This window comes from Triturus cristatus, chromosome 9 (assembly GCF_964204655.1).
Source record: "Triturus cristatus chromosome 9, aTriCri1.1, whole genome shotgun sequence".
In the NCBI taxonomy this organism is placed as follows: Eukaryota; Metazoa; Chordata; class Amphibia; order Caudata; family Salamandridae; genus Triturus; species Triturus cristatus.
Window position 1 is genome coordinate 1,095,639,527 of NC_140592.1, and position 19,960 is coordinate 1,095,659,486.

General features: G+C 48.3%; 1 protein-coding gene across 4 annotated transcripts in view; it reads left to right on the forward strand.

Moving 5' to 3' along the window:
- NIN (ninein) overlaps window positions 1–4,695 on the forward strand; it is a 388,280-nt gene extending 383,585 nt beyond the window's left edge. For all 4 annotated transcript variants that reach the window (XM_085626981.1, XM_085626982.1, XM_085626984.1 and 1 more), the window contains one exon: window positions 1,680–4,695. In XM_085626981.1, the coding sequence (XP_085483107.1) occupies window positions 1,680–1,898 (219 nt within the window). In that variant the 3' untranslated portion in view covers window positions 1,899–4,695. The remainder of the gene's footprint in view (window positions 1–1,679) is intronic.
- The last annotated feature ends 15,265 nt before the right edge of the window (window positions 4,696–19,960 follow it).

Sequence of the window (19,960 nt, forward strand, 5' to 3'; positions counted from 1 at the left end):
ATGTGTTGGCATCTGTCGTAGTAGGGGGAGTTGTGCAGCTCAGGGCCGAGGTAAGGTGTTCTTCGGAGACTTTGTTCCAGTTACTGCGTGGGAGGCGTGGCGTGATTTTGTGTGCGCACAGGGGAGCAGATAAAGGAAAGGAGGAAACAGAAGGAAATACCCGATTCTTGAAGTCTCGGTTTTCTTTAAATGACGAGGAGCGAGACAGAAAAAGAGGGGGGGGAGGGCAGCTGCCAGCAGCAGAACTGGACACGGTCCTTGTCTTCTTTAGTCACGAAGGAAAAGACCGAGTCCTTTTCCTTCTCTGTCAGTTCAGCCCGTCCCCAAAAGCCGAGCCTTAACTATCGGCAAGCCGAGCCTTAACTATCGGCCTTGGTGATTTCTGCCGTCCGGGAGGCATGTTTAAAATAAGAAAGTAGGGGAACGGACTCTATGAAATTAAAGAAGTAGGGGCATGCTGTGCCCTGCTGATCCCGCCCACTTCGACCACAGGGCGCGAGGCATTATCCAAGTTGGTTGTTAGTCGGAGGGAGCTTTTGTAGACAATGGCGCGGCCTCCTCCTGGGTGGTTGGGGTGCTCTTTCCTCAGGATCTTGTATCCGTCTGGGATGCCGGTTGCGATGTCTGGGGCGGAGCTGGTGTTGGTCCAGGTCTCTATGAGGAAGGCAACGTCAGGTGAGTGGGTTTGAGGAGGTCCCAAATTTCTGCGGCGTCTGTGCATGGAGCGTATGTTGAGGAGGATGCAGCTCAGGGGCTTTGGTGCTGTGGTATCCGGTGGGTTGGGGGTGGCTGTTTGGGTCCAGAGGTGGGTGAAGGTGTGGTGGCAGTGTCTGCAGGAGATCGAGACGTGGGTATTGCTCGGCATCGAGAGCTGGTAGTTGTTGTGTCCATGGTTGAGTGCTTGGAGAGTGCTGGGGTCGTAGTGGTGGGGGGTTGGGGGACCGGGGTCCCCGACGCTGGTCGGGTTGCAAACAGGCACAGACAGGCCTGCCTTTGGCACATCTTTGGTGTGCCTGCGGCATGCCCGCTGCGCAGCAGCCGCCATTAGGTAGGAGTGGGGGATGGTGAGCAGCTGGAAGGCAGGCGCGGAAACACGCTGCGGGGGGAGGGGCCACAGGGGCAGCAGCGGTGGGAAAAATACTTTGAAAAGGCAGAGAGATGCAGAGAAAATGACAAAGAATTAGAAAAGACAGAAAATGACACCCACAGAGCGGAAGAGCCGGCTCTTCCACTAGACAAACCAGGAGTGAGGCGCAGGCAGTAGCCTCCGGGTGGAGGAGGGCCTTGAACACCTACCTGGGACACCAGAAGGTGCTGAGGGCAGGTCCTTAACGGCGGAGTTGCGTGTGCGAAGAGCAGTTACTCTGCCCAAGAAGTCAGAGGTCTTGCTTTCTTGTTCTTTTGAACGTGTGTAAATCTTTCAGATTCTGACCTGAAATAATTTGTCTTCTTTTTCCTTAACAATTTCATGCGGTAGCTCTAACTAACTGAATTTTGACTTTAACACTTGAAAACACGTTAGCTCCGATCACAAACAGCTGCACCTTAATGCATGTTGACAGATAATAAAGCTAAGCAATGTTTCCATGTGTGAAGAGATCGCTGGGCCTCTTCAGCCCTAGCAGCTCTTTCCAAAGCTCTCACTCTGTTTTCATAATCCGTCTCCACTGTTTGCCCAGGTCTGCAAGAACACTAAAGCCAGCGCGGTGATAAAGGATTTGTACCTAGAGAACTCCCAGTTGGTGAAGGCTTTGGATGTGACGGAACAGCGAAGCCAGACATCCGAGAAGAAGAACTATATACTGGAAGAGAAAATAGCTGGCCTGAATAAGATAGTCCGGGAACTGGCTCCATCCTCTCTCAACGGAATGACTGTCCATCATCCCCTAAGATCTTAGCCAGCCGCTCGTGGCCTGCCCCAACCCCGCAACCTCGTGCACTTTACGGCGCTCCAAGCACATCTTTTGTTCTGTTGCTTTTCGTTCCATTGCTTTTGTAGTCCTTTGTTGATACAAATTGAAGCTGCCAGTTCAACATGTTTTATTTATGACCTCTCCTTTGTGTAGGGCGAGGCCAAGAGTCTGGATTAACTCCTCCAACTTCCCCCGAGCCTCAGCTGTTGTCTGTTTGATTTAATTTATTTCCTGTTTGCTGTTGGTTTGTAGCCTCACTCAAAGTCTGCCGGAGGAGGTTACTTTCCAATAGCTGCAGTTTGTCTTCCCATAAACCCCTACCCTTTTTTTCTTTTTATAATGTTAACATACTTTGTTATTTTATATGGTATTGAAAAATGTTAAGTTATGGCCGATAATTGTTTGATTTGTATGTGTCACTGTTAATATGTTACATTGCCATTAATTTAGATGCAAGTATAGATTTTGAACATAGCCAATAGTTACTACCGAGGTGTGAGCGCAGAGTGTCCCTCACATCGCAAACGGCTGACTACTTCCGGGGTGAGCCCCCAGTTGGTTGTCTTTACTTAATCTCTGCACTAAACTCGTGTGCTGCCTGTGGTGGGTGCTGGCCTCCCAGATGTAATGTAATGTACGCTGTGAACGTGAAAGCTGCCCTTTTCCCGTTCACACGTCAGCGTCTGAGAAACAGCCCAGCTGTTAGTTGTACAGACTCCGCACAACGCTGCCAAGGAATCTGCTGCACAAACCCGCTGCCGCCTGTCCGCGTCCTCCTTGTGAGACCAGAATGGCCTGGACACTCATGGGGTAACTGGAGCAGGGCGGCCCGGTTGTCCTAGTTGCAGAATGGTAGTAGCCATGACTAGGCTCGTCTCCTAGAGATCTGAGGTGCCCCGTCACTGGATGTCCTTCTTCGCTCGCACTTACTTATGGGCTTGTTGGTGGCGCGAGCATCATATGCTGACCAATCACCATTTACTACAGAGCTCTGGCGTTCTGTGACGGTGAAAAGAGGCGCTGGTTTTCCGGTTCATATTTACACTGTGAAAGTTCACCTTTTGATGAAAGCCAGCGTCTGAATCGTCAAGTGTTTTTGAGGCAAATAAAGATAATTTTCCGCCATGTTTTTTCCCAACTGTATCATTTTCTTTACACCCACAGAATGGCCTTTGTTAATAAAGACCAAGGAAGTGGAGGCACAACATTTGATAAACGAGACATTAATGTTTCTGTTTGTCACCCACACTTTCAGGGCTGAACTCACTCCAGCGATGGCCCCTCAGTGGAGGGTTGTATTGTTCGACCCAAGTACTGCCATATCATGTTATGTTAACCAATTATTACATATCGACTCAGACACTGTTTACAAGGCCTCTGCCTTCTTTTGGCAGTTCAGAGAGAACTGTCCTATATTGTCTCACTTGAGGTTGCTTTAGGTGGCCTGGTCATGCAACCTTCCCCTAAGACTTGTCTTTGTACTTTCCTAGTGCTCACAAACCCTTGAAGCATTTTATTCTCGTGAATTTGCTTATAAGGGATGGGAGGGAAGGCCCAGGAGGATGCACCAGAAGTGTGCTGCCCCACAAAATGACTTCTGTTCCTTGTTTTGTGAAACTGGTAAAATGTGTGTGGACTACTGTACCTGTCTAGACCACTGGGACTCACAATGCCCTCATGTAGGTTACAGTTATAAAAATTCTATTTCAAGGAAGATCATGTGATGATTATTCAAGATCGGTATGTCTTTTTTTTAACTAACTTGTAAAAAGTGCTAAAAACCTCACTTCCATGTACAGAAAAACTGTCGAAGCCTTCCCGCGACCTCCCCTTCCCCTACTGTTGGTGATGTGCTCCAAGTTCTGCTTCTATTGTTATTTTTACTTGACTCTGCTGCTGAGCTTTGCTTTGTAAAAATTACCTGTACAAATCAACATATAATGTGGACACTTCACCAGCAACCAGAACTGGTGGTGCCAAGATGTCTGCAAGTGTAAATAGAGACCACCTTTGCCACTCAGATGCCCAGCTCCAGCGATTGCAAATCTGCTGTGCTCCCAGCAGAACAAAATGCAAAGGTGGATTTCCCCAGAGATGACCGAGTCCTTCTTCAAACAAAGCAACTAGACTGCCAAGTCTAATATTTGAGGAGGTAAAGGAATGTATTACAACCAGTTTGCCTCCAGACTTGCTTATGTCGTCTTCTGTCTACAGAAAAATAAATCAGCAACATATTTCAGAGTTTATTGGTCCAAGTTCTGCATGTGTTGTCAGTTTCTGAGTAGGGCCTTGGACAACTCTCGCATTGTAACCTCTGTTCAGCTGCAGCTTGACTGGAGCTTTCAGGAAGCATTGTAAAAGGGCCACTGGCTTGCAAAAGAAATGCCCTTTACACATGATCTATTATAACTGCCAACTTCAGAGATGTGTTTTTTAAATACATTTGCATGAATGTAAAGATAAAAGCAGAACATTCTTTTCGACCAAAGGGCAGAACATGACCATCTAAAGAATGAAAAATTCAGCTTCTGTACAGTGTGTGCATTCTGCTGTATATTGCTTTTGTTCATTTGTCCAACAACGCAACTGTTGAATTGTATCATGTACAGCTAAATAATGTGAATGTTTTGCAGTTGCTACACTGTCCTCGTGTGAATATTTAAATATAGCCATCTTTCACTATCAAGTGGAAGGAAAAAAAAGATAACTGCCAAAAATGATTGCCTTAAATAGGCGTTGAACCTGCTGATTGCAAGCAAATAAAAATGACTTTGCACTGATATTTCGTTTTATTTTTGTATTTAATTGGTAGTTAATGCAGTGCGAGATGGGACCATTTGGGAGAGGCTTGGAAGTCCTTTATATAAACAGCAGAAATTCAGACTGTATTTTTGAAAGAATAAGTGAAAGGTATTTTAAATTTTGAAGGCTAGAGAAACCTTAAATCTACTGTTCCTAGTGTGTTTGAATGGCAGGTTTTTTTTAATTTTTTTTGCATCTCCTCATATACAGTTAGTATGTAGGGCCACTGTATGTCTACTTCTAGAGCAACGTTTCCCAAACTGCGAGTCGCGACCCACTGGTGGGTCACCAGTAATTTCTGGTGGGTCATGAAAGAGAAATAAAGATGCCTTTACATTTTCTATTTACCTTGTCACATATGCTGTGCTTAAAAAACAGAGGTCTTCTGACAAACTGCTGTTGATAATTTTAACATGGGGATTGGTGTTTACTTTTTTTTCTCTTACTGTAAAAAGATTTTTCGTCATCCACATGCACAGGAGCTGACATCACTGGGCTTCCCATCATCCTTCTTACAGGAAGTGACATCACTCCTCTCCGCTTCCAGGGCTTGTTTAATGGCTGTCAAAGCGTTGATGTGAAGTAGATGCTAGCCTGTTTGCACCAGTCTGTGCCTGAACCGCGCCTAGTGCCAGAGCAGCCCTCCGAATCTGGAACAGTATCACTGACCAGGACTGGAACACCGCTCTCAACACCCACCGACCTGAACAACGCAAAAGTCTCCCCAGAGCCATCAAGAATTTCAACAATTAGATCACATCCTTCGCCAACTTCCTGCCCCCTCCCCCCCCCTCTTAAGCACTGCAATACAACAAGATCAAGACCCTGGCCATTAATGCAAAGAGGAACTCAGACTGATAAAACAATACTGAGTACAAATGGAGAATGAGCCAGGACAATGCAGACAGGAGCACGTTCAAATCCATCCTAACACGCTACCACCAAATCCAGACCACCAAAATGCTCCACTGTGGCGGACTGCATCAATTCCAGCAACAACAGAAGCAAAGAAATCTTCGCCATTGTGAAAGATTTCACCTCGCCACTAGTTGCCTTCAACTTGATCACCCACTCGCTGGACCCTTGAATCAATATCTATCAATGCCTGTAGCAACAAAATTGCCATCATTTACAACAACTTCAGCCTACAAACGGACCGGACAGGCCTGGCCAAATGCCAATGCTAACGGCATGGCCCATCGTCGCTCCAGAAGAACACTGCCACCATGAACTGAATCCATGCAGAGGCCCCATCAGACCTCTGTTCCCACCAAGCCTACTTCAGAGGACTGCAATCAGCACCATGCTCACACCCATTCTGAATGCCTCCACCTATTAATGCATGCTATAAAAAATAATAAAGAATAAGTAAAATGGCTGGAGGTAAAACATAATTGAAATGTGGATTTAGGTTTAGACAACAAAGCAACTGTTCCAAGAACCTGAACAGAAGGCAAGATACAGTGCACTAGACATGCAATGCGAAGTGCAGTAATTCAACGCACTGTCAGAACCATCCACACCTCTTTACCAGATCACTTAATCCACATAGCCTCCAGAAAACCTTGTGTTACATGCACAAATATGTGAAGTAAATGAAGCAAGCTCTAAATATGAGACCTTTGAATAGCCATGCATGATGATGAAGCGACTTGTAAGGTGCAACAACCACTCAGTGTCCCGGCGCCAAGCACCGGTTAGAAAGGAAAATAAATCTGGTTGTTTCAAACCTGGACAAATAGCCACGTTTTCAACCTCTTTGTAAACATTGTCATGTTGCTAACACCGTGAAGCTCAAGAGACAGTTTGTTCTAAGCTATGGATCCCAAATAGACAAACCACCTTCCTCCAACTCTCGCACTCCGGATTCTTGGCATCTCTCCTAAAAATTTATTGGCTGACCTCAGATTTCTTGCTGGAACACGTAAATTAAACATAGTTCTGAGGTAGACTGCACCAGTCTGATACAGGGCTCACTGAACTAGCAGCAGGTCCTTAAACAGTACTCTTTCCAGACAGGAAGCCAGTGAAGGACTCGTAGATAGGGAGACGTGCGTTCTAACTGGCAAATTCCAAAGAATGCAAGCTGCCGCATTTTGGACCACCTGGAGATTCTCTATCAAATACTCTGGCAGACCAAAGTAGAGGGTATTGCCATAGTCCAACCTTGAGGTTACAAGGCCTGGATCGCAGTCTTTTTTGTTGTAAAGTAACAAATTAAGAACGTTTTCACGGATCTCAGTACACCAAAGCATGTGCCCACCACATACTTGATTTGTAGGCTGAAAGACAGTCATCGAATTTGACTCCTAAGTTCGTGACTATGCCTCCCGGCGGGCCTGGAGGGGGGAGCATTATCGGGCTAGAAAGCCTACCAGGTTTCTGGAGAAGCATTGCCAAAAAGAAATCTGATTTTTCAGCGTTGCACATCAATTGATGTGCAGCCATCCAGTGAAAGACTGCTGTGAGGCAGGTTTTTATCAGCCGCTCTGGAAACAGTTCTCCTTGTCCACTTGAGAACAGAAGCTCTGTATCATCAGCATAAGATATAACTTTTACTCCCACGGCTTCTGCTATCTGAGCGAGTGGGGTAGATACAAATATAAATAATGTTGGGCTCAGGGAGGTAAACTGCTCAAAAACATTTATGGTTTTTAATCCCTATAACTCCACCAAGGGGAAAGTGAGGTTGGGTACCCAACTCTTAGAGCAGGTCAAGGTCTTTGATTACTCGGGTATTAGAATTAGCAATAATATGGTATGGACTCCCCAAATCAAGAAGAGCGTGCTGACACTTCAGCATGTGGACTGTGCAATAGTTAAGAGAGTTAAACGTTCAGCCTTCCGCCCAATTTCTCCCACTTTAGAAATACATTGGGCCAAAGGGTTGGGAGCGGCCCTTTACAGTGCCGAGTTGTGGGGGCTGGAGCATCTTAATCAGCTAGAGGTCAAGGAAAATGAATGTTTAAGATCGATCCTCAATCTTCCAGTGAACACGCCTGTATTACCTCTAAGCCTTTGATCTTGGACTAAGGTCTATTACCCACTTCGCTGTCCTCAAGATGCTCATGTTTTAGATAAGACTCTGGACTAGTAATACCCAGATTCCAGTAGAGGCCGCTGTGGAGGAATTATTAACTCTTCAAAGACGTTCAGGGCGTTTGGTTTGGTTTGAAAAGGTTAAGGAGTGTTTTTTTAAATTGGGACGGGGGACTATGTGGGATGATCCGCAGTCAATTACAAAAATATGGTTCCCCAGCTTTAAAAAAGTTACTGGAATCTTACTGATTCTTCTTGCACTGATACTAGGTCACTTGGCACTTTAGCCACCAGATTCTTAAATGTAAAAAGTTGTTTTAAGTTTGATTTTTTTCTTGGATGATGTTGAACCCCCACAGGCACAAGCCCTTTACATACAATTTAGGATTGGGGTTTTCCCACTGAATGTCATGAAAAGCAGTTGGGCGAATGCTACTGTTACTCCTATGTGTCCATCCTGTAGTACTACCCCAGAAACTATTGTACATGTGGTCTTCTTTTGTCCTGTCTATGCTACCCTGAGAAAAGCATGGATTATCCTGGCTTGTCGGTTGCTGTCATTCTCACATCCCTCAGACGCTCTACGTGTATTCAGATCAGATACAACAAGGTGGCTTGTCTTTACACTGTCTAGATATCTGCTCTACGCCTGGTGGCAGAGGTCTAAATTGGTAAAATAGTATAATGGAGCAGGACTCTGGAACATATAGCAAAAGTAAGCATTGAGGTTATTCAGGGACTGCAGTGTATAATGACGGTTATGGCCTGTTTTGTAAATGCTGCTGCATTTTCTAATGTTTTAAAGTAATTTTAAAATTATTTAATTTTAGTCATGATCCCATAACGCCACTTTTGAATGATGCACAGGACTATGAAGATGTTGTCACTTTCACTTTTTTTATGCTCTTATTATCAATGAACTATTGTATGTCATGTGTTTTTATGTATGTGTATGATCGTTATTGATAGAATAAACTTGACTGACAGCTCATGCGGTTCTGAAGAGAAGGGAGGAATCCAAACCTGTTGACTTCTACCTTCTAGGGAGGAGGCAAGCCAGTCCATGGCTGGACCCACTATGCCAATGGACTGTTAACGCTTCAGAAGTCTAGAGTGGGGGACTGTATCAAAGGCTGCTGATAGGTCTAACATAATCAGCCCAGCCTTACCCCCAACATCTAATATACCTTTGATGTATTCTGAAACTTCCATCAAAGTTGTCTCCCTGCTAAAGTGTGGTCTAAAGCCGGACTGGCTAAGATGGAGCAGGTTATTGGAGTCAAGATATACAGACATATGCTACTTTATATGCTTCTCCAGTATTTTGGATAGTGCTGGAAGCAGGGAAATAGGCCTATAATTCGACTGAACTCCTTGGTCAGCAGATGGCTTCTTAAACATGGGTAGAATTTTTGCTTGTTTCCAAGATCTTGGTACTGTGGATGTTTCTAATGATGTATTTAGCACCTTGTTTGCCAAGGGGTTAATTACACAACCCCCTAAAGCTAGTAAATTGGGTGGGCAGGGGTCAGTTGAGAGCTTGATTTAAGATTACTCGAGGCGTCCAACGAAATCGGATAAAAATGGGACAGTGTCATTGGTTCCTGAAACCAAGCTGGCTTGTAAGGTGTCCAGTAGTTCTTCATCATGCCTAGAGTTAGAGGACAGACTGACTTGGATGGTAACTATCTTAGGCTGGAGATAAGTAGCCAGTTGTTCACACCGGTCAGCCTAGGGGAGGTGGGACCTAGCACAGGTGGCCAGGGCCAACATTCTTTTAACAATAGTAAAACTTTCCTTGGCTTTATTACCAGCTCTTACAAATGATGCAGAAACATCATATGCCCAAGCACACCCAATACATCCTGTGTGATAGCCTCCTAGCGTCATATTTGGCTGTATATGCTACATTCATGCTATAGTATGACACCTCACTCATTAAGAACACTGTCTGCAGTCCTGAACTTTCCACCTACGAATCATTGCTTTCTGGTGAGCTAGTCTAATTAGTTAAATGAAAGCAAAGTAAAGCTACAACACCTGGAATGCATTAGGAGATCACAGGACAGTCCATGACTGGAAAGAATGCCTTCAATGGTCTGGAAGGCAATAGTTCCTTAGCAGCTTCATAAGCACTTTAAGACTTATATTATATGCACATAATCCCTTCACATGATAGGTGCAGCCTCAAATGTCCTGTACATTCTTGCCATGAATAAGTGTGCATCCACTCCTCGTGCAGATATAGCCTGAGCCATGGAGTGCAGCCTCTCTCTTCTTGTATACGTTTAGCCTTCAATACACATTGCAACTTCTCTGTTCTAACTTCTAGTGCCCAGTGCAGTATTTGCACGAACACATTTCGTTTCTAATGCCCAGAGCAGTCTCACCTTGAGCAAAATCTGGGAAATTTAGTGGTAATTGGGAGGACATCAGCACTTTTTCTGGCCAGGCTTTTCTTTTCTAAATCATTGGGTGTGCTGGTGCGATTGTCTCAACTAAAGCATACCAATACTCCAACTCTGAGATTGCACTCATTAGTTATATTAAAGTTCAGGACTGGAACAGTGGTGTGCTGCTATCATAGAATGATATGGCAAGCCCTAGACATTGTTAAATGTAGAGGAATACTAAGTAATTAAGGCCAAAAGATGGGCAGGTGCCCGATTGCCACAGCTGATAGAAGGCAAATGAATGGAAACTATCAGATTATGGCGACCTATCTTCAAACCATTTTTGCTACAAGGAAGCATAATGAGAAATTAGACACTGGCTTTCCGTGTAGCACGTATAACATGTTTGTGCTTTTCCCTTGGCATCCCTTTTCCACCCTAACCTTCACCACACCATTGCAGAGGGAAACATAAATAGCTCTGCATCATTACCACAAATCCACATGGAAATCCTTGTTCCACTTGGATGGTGGATTTTCAAATAGACAAGGCTCTACAGTCACTCTCCACATCAAACTGTTGCTATAGTAGGCTCTGTGCCGCCTGTAGCCCAGTATTGGCCTATGCAAAATCATTCCTGTATTTGGCTGTGCAAAATCAACAGACTCCATTCTTTTCTGTGCATAGCTTGCTCAGAAAAGGCTGCTAACTATCCTCCGGCCTCTTGGGTGAGTACCAGATCTTTTGCACCAATACTGCTGCCCCTAGCTCTACCTCAAACATAGATGAACAGCTAAGTAAGTGATTGACTGCAGCCACTACAACTCACCTCGCCTTTTTTACCCCTGCTTCAGTGAGATAGAAGTTATTTCATCATCTTAGAAGATATCAGACCATCTTGGAAATCTGATCATTTCTATTCACAAAAACTCGTTAGTCCATCTCTTAGACGCGCCACCAAAAGATACAATGGTGTGTCTGTCAGTTGCTGTGGACTGGGATAGCTCCAGCTTTGCAGTGAAACGTAACTCAAGTCAGTTTCACAAAGGCGGAAATTACTGTAATGAATTTACAAAAATAAGGCATGTAGTTAATTAGTAGAAAAAAATTAAAGGGCCCGCAAAGACCCAAGCACATTTTCATATCATAGTATTCCAAAAGCTTTAAACTTGATCATGCCTGCAATCCCCTAATGTCTGGATATAACACACTGTGTCAAATGTTGCACACAGTAACCACTCTGACAGCTCAAGGAAAGCGTGATCGTGCATGGGACCTTGAGGGGGGGGGGGGGGGGGGGGGGAGGCTATGGAGGTGGGCGGCTTGGTGAACCGCTAAACTGTAACAGTTTCCAACTGCAATTGTGTATGTGGCATCTAGACAGCCACGGGCAGTTTCCTTTTAAAGGAGCTCTAATGGAAAAAAACTCAACTGGATCCACTTTTTCGTCACTGCCTTTACCATCACAAGGAACCAGGGGTCGCAAGAATAGTGGCAGGTGTTGCAGAGGACAAACCAGGGGTCGCACCTGTGACCCCTTAATGGCGTCCATGCGTGTGGTCCATGTAGCCTTCCCTGTTCCAGCGGCTCTGTGTACACAGCCAGCAAGTGTGGGGTGAATATCTCTTTATATAATTTGTAGAACTCAGCTGTGAGTCCATCTGACCACAGGGTTCTGACTTTGGCTAGATCATCTAAAGCTATATTTATTTCCTCTACAGCAGTGATACTCAAAGTACTGCTGGGGCTGCATGTGGCCCTCGTGACCTTTACATGCGGCACCCTGGTCAACAGCAGCACTGGGCAGCTCTTTACTTGTCAGAGCACTAACATTCACAATGATGTTAAATAAACGGACAGGAATTTATATAAAGGTTAACTGAAGTAAATCAAAAAAAAGAAGCAAAGATGGTGTCCTGCACTGCTTAACTTTAGGAACACCATTTTTAAAGACATCTTGCAACAAACGTGTAAAAATATGAAAGTCTCTTCAAATTAAAAAAAAAAGTGTATTTCATTATCATGCTGAAGTGTTTCACTATCGTACATCAGATATCAGTGCAATGGGAAATATTTTTTTTCAGTGATAGCTTTAAACATGAACGTAGAACTTGCCTCCCATCCCTCACAAATTGCTAATTAGCAAAGTAAGAGGCAAACCCAGTTGTCATTTGGACCCCTCTGAGTGTCTTGGATTGTTGGTATACATGTACAACACTATAGTTGTTAAACACAAGACAGAGGTTTGTACAGCACACATCATGAGCTCATTTTTCAGGATGCTATGATATGATAATGAAAAGAAAGAAGGCAAAGTGAAACAAACCAATTCCCTAGGATCACACAATTTCGTCAAGTGGGGCAAGCTGGGATTGATCACCGGTTTTATGGTTTTACATTGTGCAATTGTATTTAATTCCATCTGAATGATCAAGTTTCTTCCTTTGTACACTTGACTAGCCTAAGATATTAATAGCATGCACAGAAGGCTTACCCTAAGGTGCGGTAGAGGGATAGCAACTCAGATACAGTATAACACATTGTCAAATCTGACTCTTCCTGAGACTAGAGACTTAATTTAGAGGGCAGTGTGGAATAAAACCTTCAAAATAACTCCATAACTTATTGTCCACACCATGTACATCCTCCGCTTCCCCTACGACCACTTTAGACGCCCCCCTCAGAGCACCACCCCATCCTCCTGGCATTAATGTGGCCCTCCATAACATCAGACAATTCTTTTTGGCCCTGGGAAAACATGTGTTCAAGGCATATGAGCTGCAGATTACACACTATGCATAGATCGCCATCTGGTGTTGGGTCCGAATGTTTGCACTTGTTTTTGTCCTGGAAAGTGTTTGGAAGTCACGAGGTATGTGACGCCTCCTTAGGATCATAGTGCACATGGGCATCGGCTCCATCCTCAGATTGTTTTTTTCCGCCATCGGGTTCGGATGTGTTTCTCTCGCTCCAGTTCGGAACCGTTACCAATTCCTGTTTCGACGCGCAATCCTTCACCCTTTCGACGGTATTGTCTCGAACGCGAACCCTAATCGGCGCGCATCTCTAACAGTCTTCGATTCCGGTCGTCGAAGAAGGCCTTCGGGACGACCCGAGCCTTGGCATCTGGCTCATGGAAAGGACGCCTTTCAAAAAGAGTCCTCGATGTGGGTCAAAATTTCCCCACACCTATCTGCATGAGGTGTGTAACCTCTGCCTCTCTCCCGAGCACGAGGCCAGAGACTGTCCCGCTTGTGCCTCCTTCTGCTCGAAGAAGACCATCCGGAATCGACAAGCTCGAAGGAGCATGGCTCGCTCGTCGAGTTCGATTCCGACATCTTCCAGGAGGGCGTCTATGTGCCAGAGGAGCGGGTCGAAGAAGAGCTCATCAGTGCCTCCAAAGCCGATGACTCCAACGTCGAAGAAGTGACTCCAGCTCAATGGGTCGTAAGTAAAGACGTCGACCCCGTCCCACTCCCTACAACAACAAAGGCTTCGGTCACACCTTCACCCTCGGGTTCAGGTGCACACCGACACACTGCTTCCCATGCCCCGCCCTCGGGGCCGGCAAAGAAGCCTACCAAGCCTTCCGGCGACTCGGGCTCGAGTCTGCCTGCCACCGGTGCCCAAACCCAATCATCGGCACCAAAAAAGAAGCCGCACCCATCCTCGGGGCTGACCGCTACTTCCACCCCGAAGCCCTCTGCACCAAAGACTCCAACCAGTGACTCCCCGGCACCCAAAAAACACTCGAAGCTGACGAAGAAGCCACTCCCTAAAAGTTCGGACTCACACTCTTTGGAGCCGGAAAAAGCATAGACACCGAAGAAGCACAAAGACACTGACAAATTGCAACGATCGAACCCCAAAACCGCTCCGCAGCCAGCGCCGAAAAAGCACTCAAGGCCGACGCCGTCAACACCGAACACCCAACCTTCTTCAGAAGAGCTTTTTCAACCCGACCCTCAACAAAAAGCTTTAACTAAAGACCCTAAAACGGGTCAATTGACTCTCAGTTCCAGAAAAAGACCACTGGACATGCCTGCACCGGCTCCACCACCTAAAAAGAGGGATATAGCCACATCACCTCTTAGAATACCTTCTCCACCTCCACTGCCACCTCCCCAACCTCGTTCTCCTCCGCCATCCCCTACACCGGTAGATGATGACGACACATATGATGACACAGTGGATGGTGACAACAACATGCCACTAGATGACCCCAGTCCACCAGGCTCCCCTGTCCCCTGGGATGACTATAATACACCTGATGTCCCTAATGTCCCACAAGAGGACATCTACCCCTCTAGGCCTTCCCCACCAGAAGATACCATGGGGTTTAATCAGCTAATACACCGGGCTGCCCAGTACCACGGGGTCGACCTACATACAGAACCGGTCGAAGACGATTTTTCAATGGACACTTTCGACACCACCCAAAGGTCCACATCCACTTTACCCATGCTCAAAGGGGTGATTAAACACGCTACAGAAGTATTTAAAGACCCAGTCAGGACTAGAATCATCAATCCTAGAATTGAGAAAAAATAAAAAGCTGCCCCTACAGACCCAGCTTACATTAAGGGCCCTGTTCCATTAGACTCCATGGTGGTCTCAAATGCTAGGAGAAGTGCTTATTCGCAGACAACAGGACTCCTGGATGCCTCTGGCAAAAGAACAGCGTCCCAGGCAGCTAATATTTGGCGCATCGCAAATACTCAAGCCCTGTTAGCCAGATACAATAGGGCTCACTATGATGAGTTAGAGTCCCTACTCCAACACCTCCCGAACAAATACAAACATAAGGCCAACGACCTAATACAAGAGGGTAAAGTTATCACCAACACCTCTATCGGGTGTGCTCTTGATGTAGCAGATACCACAGCCAGAGCAGTGAACACCAGCGTCCTTCGCAGGCACGCGTGGCTACGCATTTCTGTGTTTAAACCTGAGATGCAAAGCTCTATCCTCAATCAGCCATTTGACCAACAACACCTTTTTGGCCCTAATGTTGATGCGTCCCTTGAGAAGATGAAAAAGTACACAGACACAGCCAAATTAATGGGAGCCTTGCAATCGCAAGCTCCCAGACGTTCTTTTTGTCGCTCATCCTACAGGGGCAACTCCAGGGAATACTAGTCTGATACCCCATCCACCTCCTACAAGTCTCACACCCAATCCACCTTCTCCAGAGGTTACCACAGAGGAGGATACCGAGGCAACAATAAAAAGGGCAGAGGAAAGACTAACCTCACCCGCTCTGCCTCCACCCCTGCCCAATGACTTCCCTCCGCTTCCCCAGGGCCATTCCACTCCTGTCGGGGGAAGACTACAGCAGTTCCTTCCTGTCTGGACCAACATCACCACAGACAGGCGGGTGCGACAAATAGTGCAATCAGGTTACTGTCTCGAACTTACCTCTACCCCCCAAACATTAACCCAAACAGCGTCCAATGTCAGCAGAACATTTATCACTCCTCAATCAAGAGGTAATTTCCTTACTACAGAAAAGTGCAATGGAACTAGTTCCCCTGCACCAACAAAATATGGGAGTTTACTCCCTGTATTTTCTCATACCAAAGAAGGATGGCTCTCTGAGACCTATTCTAGACTTCAGGCCACTAAACCTATACATACAATCAGACCACTTCCACATGGTCACACTTCAGCAAGTCCTCCCTCTACTTTCACAGGGCGACTTCCTGGCCACCTTAGATCTCAAGGACGCCTAATTCCATATTCCCATATACGCTGCTCACAGAAAATATCTCAGGTTTGTAGTGGACGGGCAGCACTATCAATTCAAAGTAATCACTCAATCATAGCATTTGTAAAGCGCACTATATACCCGTGAGGGTCTCAAGGCGCTGGGGGGGGCGAGGGATGCTGCTACTGTTCGAAGAGCCAGGTCTTGAGGAGTCTCTTGAAGGAAAGAAGGTTTTCGGTCTGCCGTAGGCGGATTGGGAGGGTGTTCCATGTCTTGGCGGCGAGGTGGGAGAATGATCTGTCGCCGGCGGTCACTCTTCGGATGCGGGGGATGGTGGCGAGGGCATGGTCTGCGGAGCTGGCAGGCGGGGGTGTAGAGGCTGAGTCGTCTGTTGAGGTACGCTGGTCTGGTGTCGTGGAGTGCCTTGTGTGCGTGGGTGAGAAGCTTGAAGGTTATCCTCTTGTTGATGGGGAGCCAGTGTAGATCTTTCAGGTGGGTTTGATGTGGATGCAGCGGGGGATGTCCAGGATCAGGCGAGCGGAGGCGTTCTGGATGCGTTGGAGTCGTTTCAGGAGTTTGGCCGGGGCTCCTGCGTAGAGTGCGTTGCCATAGTCCAGTCTGCTGCTGACGATGGCCTGGGTGACCGTCCTTCTAGTTTTGGTGGGGATCCACTTGAAGATCCTGCGAAGCATGCGGAGGGTGTTGAAGCAGGAGGAGGAGACGGCGTTGACCTGCTTTGTCATGGAGAGTGTGGAGTCGAGGATGACCCCTAGGTTTCGTGCGTGGTTGGTGGGTGTACGGGGTGCTCCTAGTGCCGTCTGCCACCAGGAGTCATCCCAGGCCGAGGGTGTGGACCCGAGGATGAGGACCTCCGTCTTGTCCGAGTTCAGCTTCAGTCGGCTGTTCCTCATCCAGTCGGCGACGGCCTTCATTCCTTCATGGAGGTTGGTTTTGGCGGTGTGGGGGGTCCTTGGTGAGCGAGAGGATCAGCTGGGTGTCGTCGGCATAGGAGATGATGTTTAGGTCGTGCAGTTGGGCGAGTGGTGCCATGTAGACTTTGAATAACGTTGGGCTGAGAGATGAGCCTTGAGGTACGCCGCAGATAATCTCGGTGGCTTTGGAGCAGAAGGGGGGTAGGCGGACGCTATGGGTTCTTCCGGAGAGGAAGGAGGTGGTCCAGTCCAGGGCCTTCTCTTGGATTCTGGCGTCGTGGAGGCCTTCTCTTAGTGTACGGTGGCAGACTGTGTCGAAGGCGGCTGACAGGTCCAGGAGGATCAGGGCGGCGGCTTCTCCATTGTCGAGCACGATCCTGATGTCGGTGGCGGCGATGAGGGCAGTTTCGGTGCTGTGGTTGCTGCGGAACCCTGACTGGGATGGGTCCAGGATGATGTTCTCTTCGGGGAAGCTGGTCAGTTGTTTGTTGACTGCCTTTTCGATAACCTTTGCTGGGAACGGGAGCAGGCAGATGGGTCGGAAATTCTTGAGGTCCTTGGGGTCCGCCTTGGGTTTCTGTAGTAAGGCGTTGATCTCTGTGTGCTTCCAGCTCTCCAGGAAGGTCGCTGTCTCGAAGGAGATGTTGACGGTTTTCCGAAGGTGGGGTGCAATGGTCCTACTGGCTTTGTTGAAAATGTGGTGTGGGCAGGGGTCTTCCGGGGATCCGGAGTGGACGGTGTTCATGATCTTGATGGTGTCGTCGTCGTTGGTGTTGGTCCAGGCGAGCAGGCGGTTGGTGCCGGTGGTGGTCGTGGGAGCGGGGGTGTCGGCTGTCGTCGGGGGGGGGGGGGGAGGTGACGGAGTCGAAGCTGTCGTGAATGTCTGCGATCTTGCGGTGGAAGAAGGTGGCCAGCGAGTCGCACAGTTCTTGTGATGGTGGGATGTTGTTGGTGTTTGGGTTGGAGAGTTCCTTCACGATGCTGAAGAGCTCTTTGCTGTTGTGTGCGTTGTTGTCGAGGCGGTGTCTGAAGGCGGACCTTTTGGCGGATCTGATGAGTTGGTGATGTAGGCGGGTGGCGTTCCTGTGGGCTGTGTAGCTTTCCGGTGTTCTTTTGCGGGTCCAGTTTTTTTCTAGTTTTCGGCAGGTTCGCTTGGAGGCCTGGAGGTCTTCCGTGAACCAGCTGACACTCTTGCTGGTGTGGGTGTTGAGGGGTTTCTTGAGCGGGGCGAGGGTGTTGGCGCAGTCGTTGATCCATTGTTTGAGGTTGCGGGCTGCGGCGTCTGGGTCGGTCGGGTCTGCGGGTGGGCTCTGGGCGAGGGCGGCGGTTAGCTGGTCCTCGGTGATCTTGCCCCAGCTGCGGCGAGGCATCTGCTGGGTGTGGTGGTGTATGGTGGGTTTCTGGAAGGTGAAGTAGATGCAGTGATGGTCAGTCCAGTGGAGTTCGGTGGTGTGGTCGAAGAAGACGTGGGTGCTCGCTGAGAAGATGGGGTCAAGCGTGTGGCCGGCCAAGTGTGTGGGTGCTGTGGCGAGTTGTCTGAGCCCGAGGTTGTCGATCAGGGTGGAGGAGTTGGGGTCGTCGTCGTTGTTGTTCTCGAGGTGGAAGTGCAGGTCACCGAAGAGGATGTAGTCAGTGGAGGCAAGGGCGTGAGAGCTGACAAGGTCAGTCATGGAGTTGCTGAACTGCAGTTTGGGTCCGGGGAGTCTGTAGATGAGGGTGCCTCTGAGGGTGGTGTTGGGGTCGGTGTGGATCTGGAAGTGCAGGTGTTTGGCGGTGCTGAGTGTCGTCGGCGTGTGTCGAGATTTTGAGTGTTTCTGTGGACGATGGCGATTCCTCCTCCTGTTCCGTTGGTGCGGTCCTTGCGGGTGATCTTGTAGCCTTCCGGGATGGCTATGGCGATATCGGATGACGAGGAGGGGGTCAGCCAGGTCTCCGTCAGGAAGGCGACGTCTGGGGAGGTGGAGTCGAGTAGGTCCCAGAGTTCGATGGTGTGTTTGCAGGGCGGAGCGGGTGTTGAGCAGGATACATCTGAGGAAGTTGGTTTCCATGTTGGGTGGGTTGGCGGGCCGGATGCTGGTGAAGCTGCAGTTCTGGCAGGAGAAGGGTCCTTGGGTGCGCTTCGGAACAGCCAGGCGTTGTGCGTGGAGGGTGCTGGACTCGTAGCGGAGGCGGGCGTCGAGGTGTGTGCGGGGGCCAGGGTTCCTGGCACTGGGCGCTGTCCAGGCGCGGATGGGCACAGACGGGCTTGCCTTAGGTGTGCCAGCGGCGTGGCCTCGCAGCGTCCAGCATATAAGGGGAGGTGGGAGGGAGCAGCAGCTGGGAGGTGGGAGGCGGGATCAGCAAGTGGGCAGTCAGGGGGGCGGGGCCGCCGGGTGCACAGCGGCGGAGGAGACGAGGGTACAGAAAGCAAAATGGGGCACCAAAGGGGGAAAACATTGTCACAAAAGTCAATATTGGGGCACAGAAAAGGGGGGAAAACAGTGGCACAGAAGGCAAATGGGGGCGCAAAAGGGGGGAAAAAAATGGCACAAAAATCAATATCGGGGCACAGAGGGCAAATGGGGCGCAAAAGGGGGGGAAAACAATGGCACAAAAATCAATATCTGGGCACAGAGGGGGGGAAACAGTGGCACAGAAGGCAAATGGGGGCGCAAAAGGGGGGAAAAACAATGGCACAGGAGGCGAAAACAGCGGGGCACAGAAGCGGAGGAGGTACACTTACGGCGGGAACATTAGCAGCGGCAGCTGGGGCAGAGGCACACAGGCGGAGCTGTGCGGAGGGGGAGCGACCTACTAGGAGGGTCAGGGGTCACAACAGCACCACGGGTATTCACAAAGTGCCTAGCAGTAGTCGCAGCCCATCTAAGAAGATAACACATTCGCGTCTTCCCATACCTTGACGACTGGCTCATAAAAGCCAGCTCGTACAACCAGTGTGTTCATCACACTCACGCGACTATCCAATTACTCCACGACCAGGGCTTTACAGTAAACCACACCAAGTCTCATCTGCAACCCTCTCACACACAACAGTACGTCGGCGCCACAATAAACGCCTCAAAAGCGCTAGCCTATCCCAGTCCAGCAAGGATAGCAAGCATTCTCGCTCTCCTACCCAAATTTCAGCCCCATCACTCTCTCCCAGCGCGAGTGTTCATGCAGCTCATAGGGATG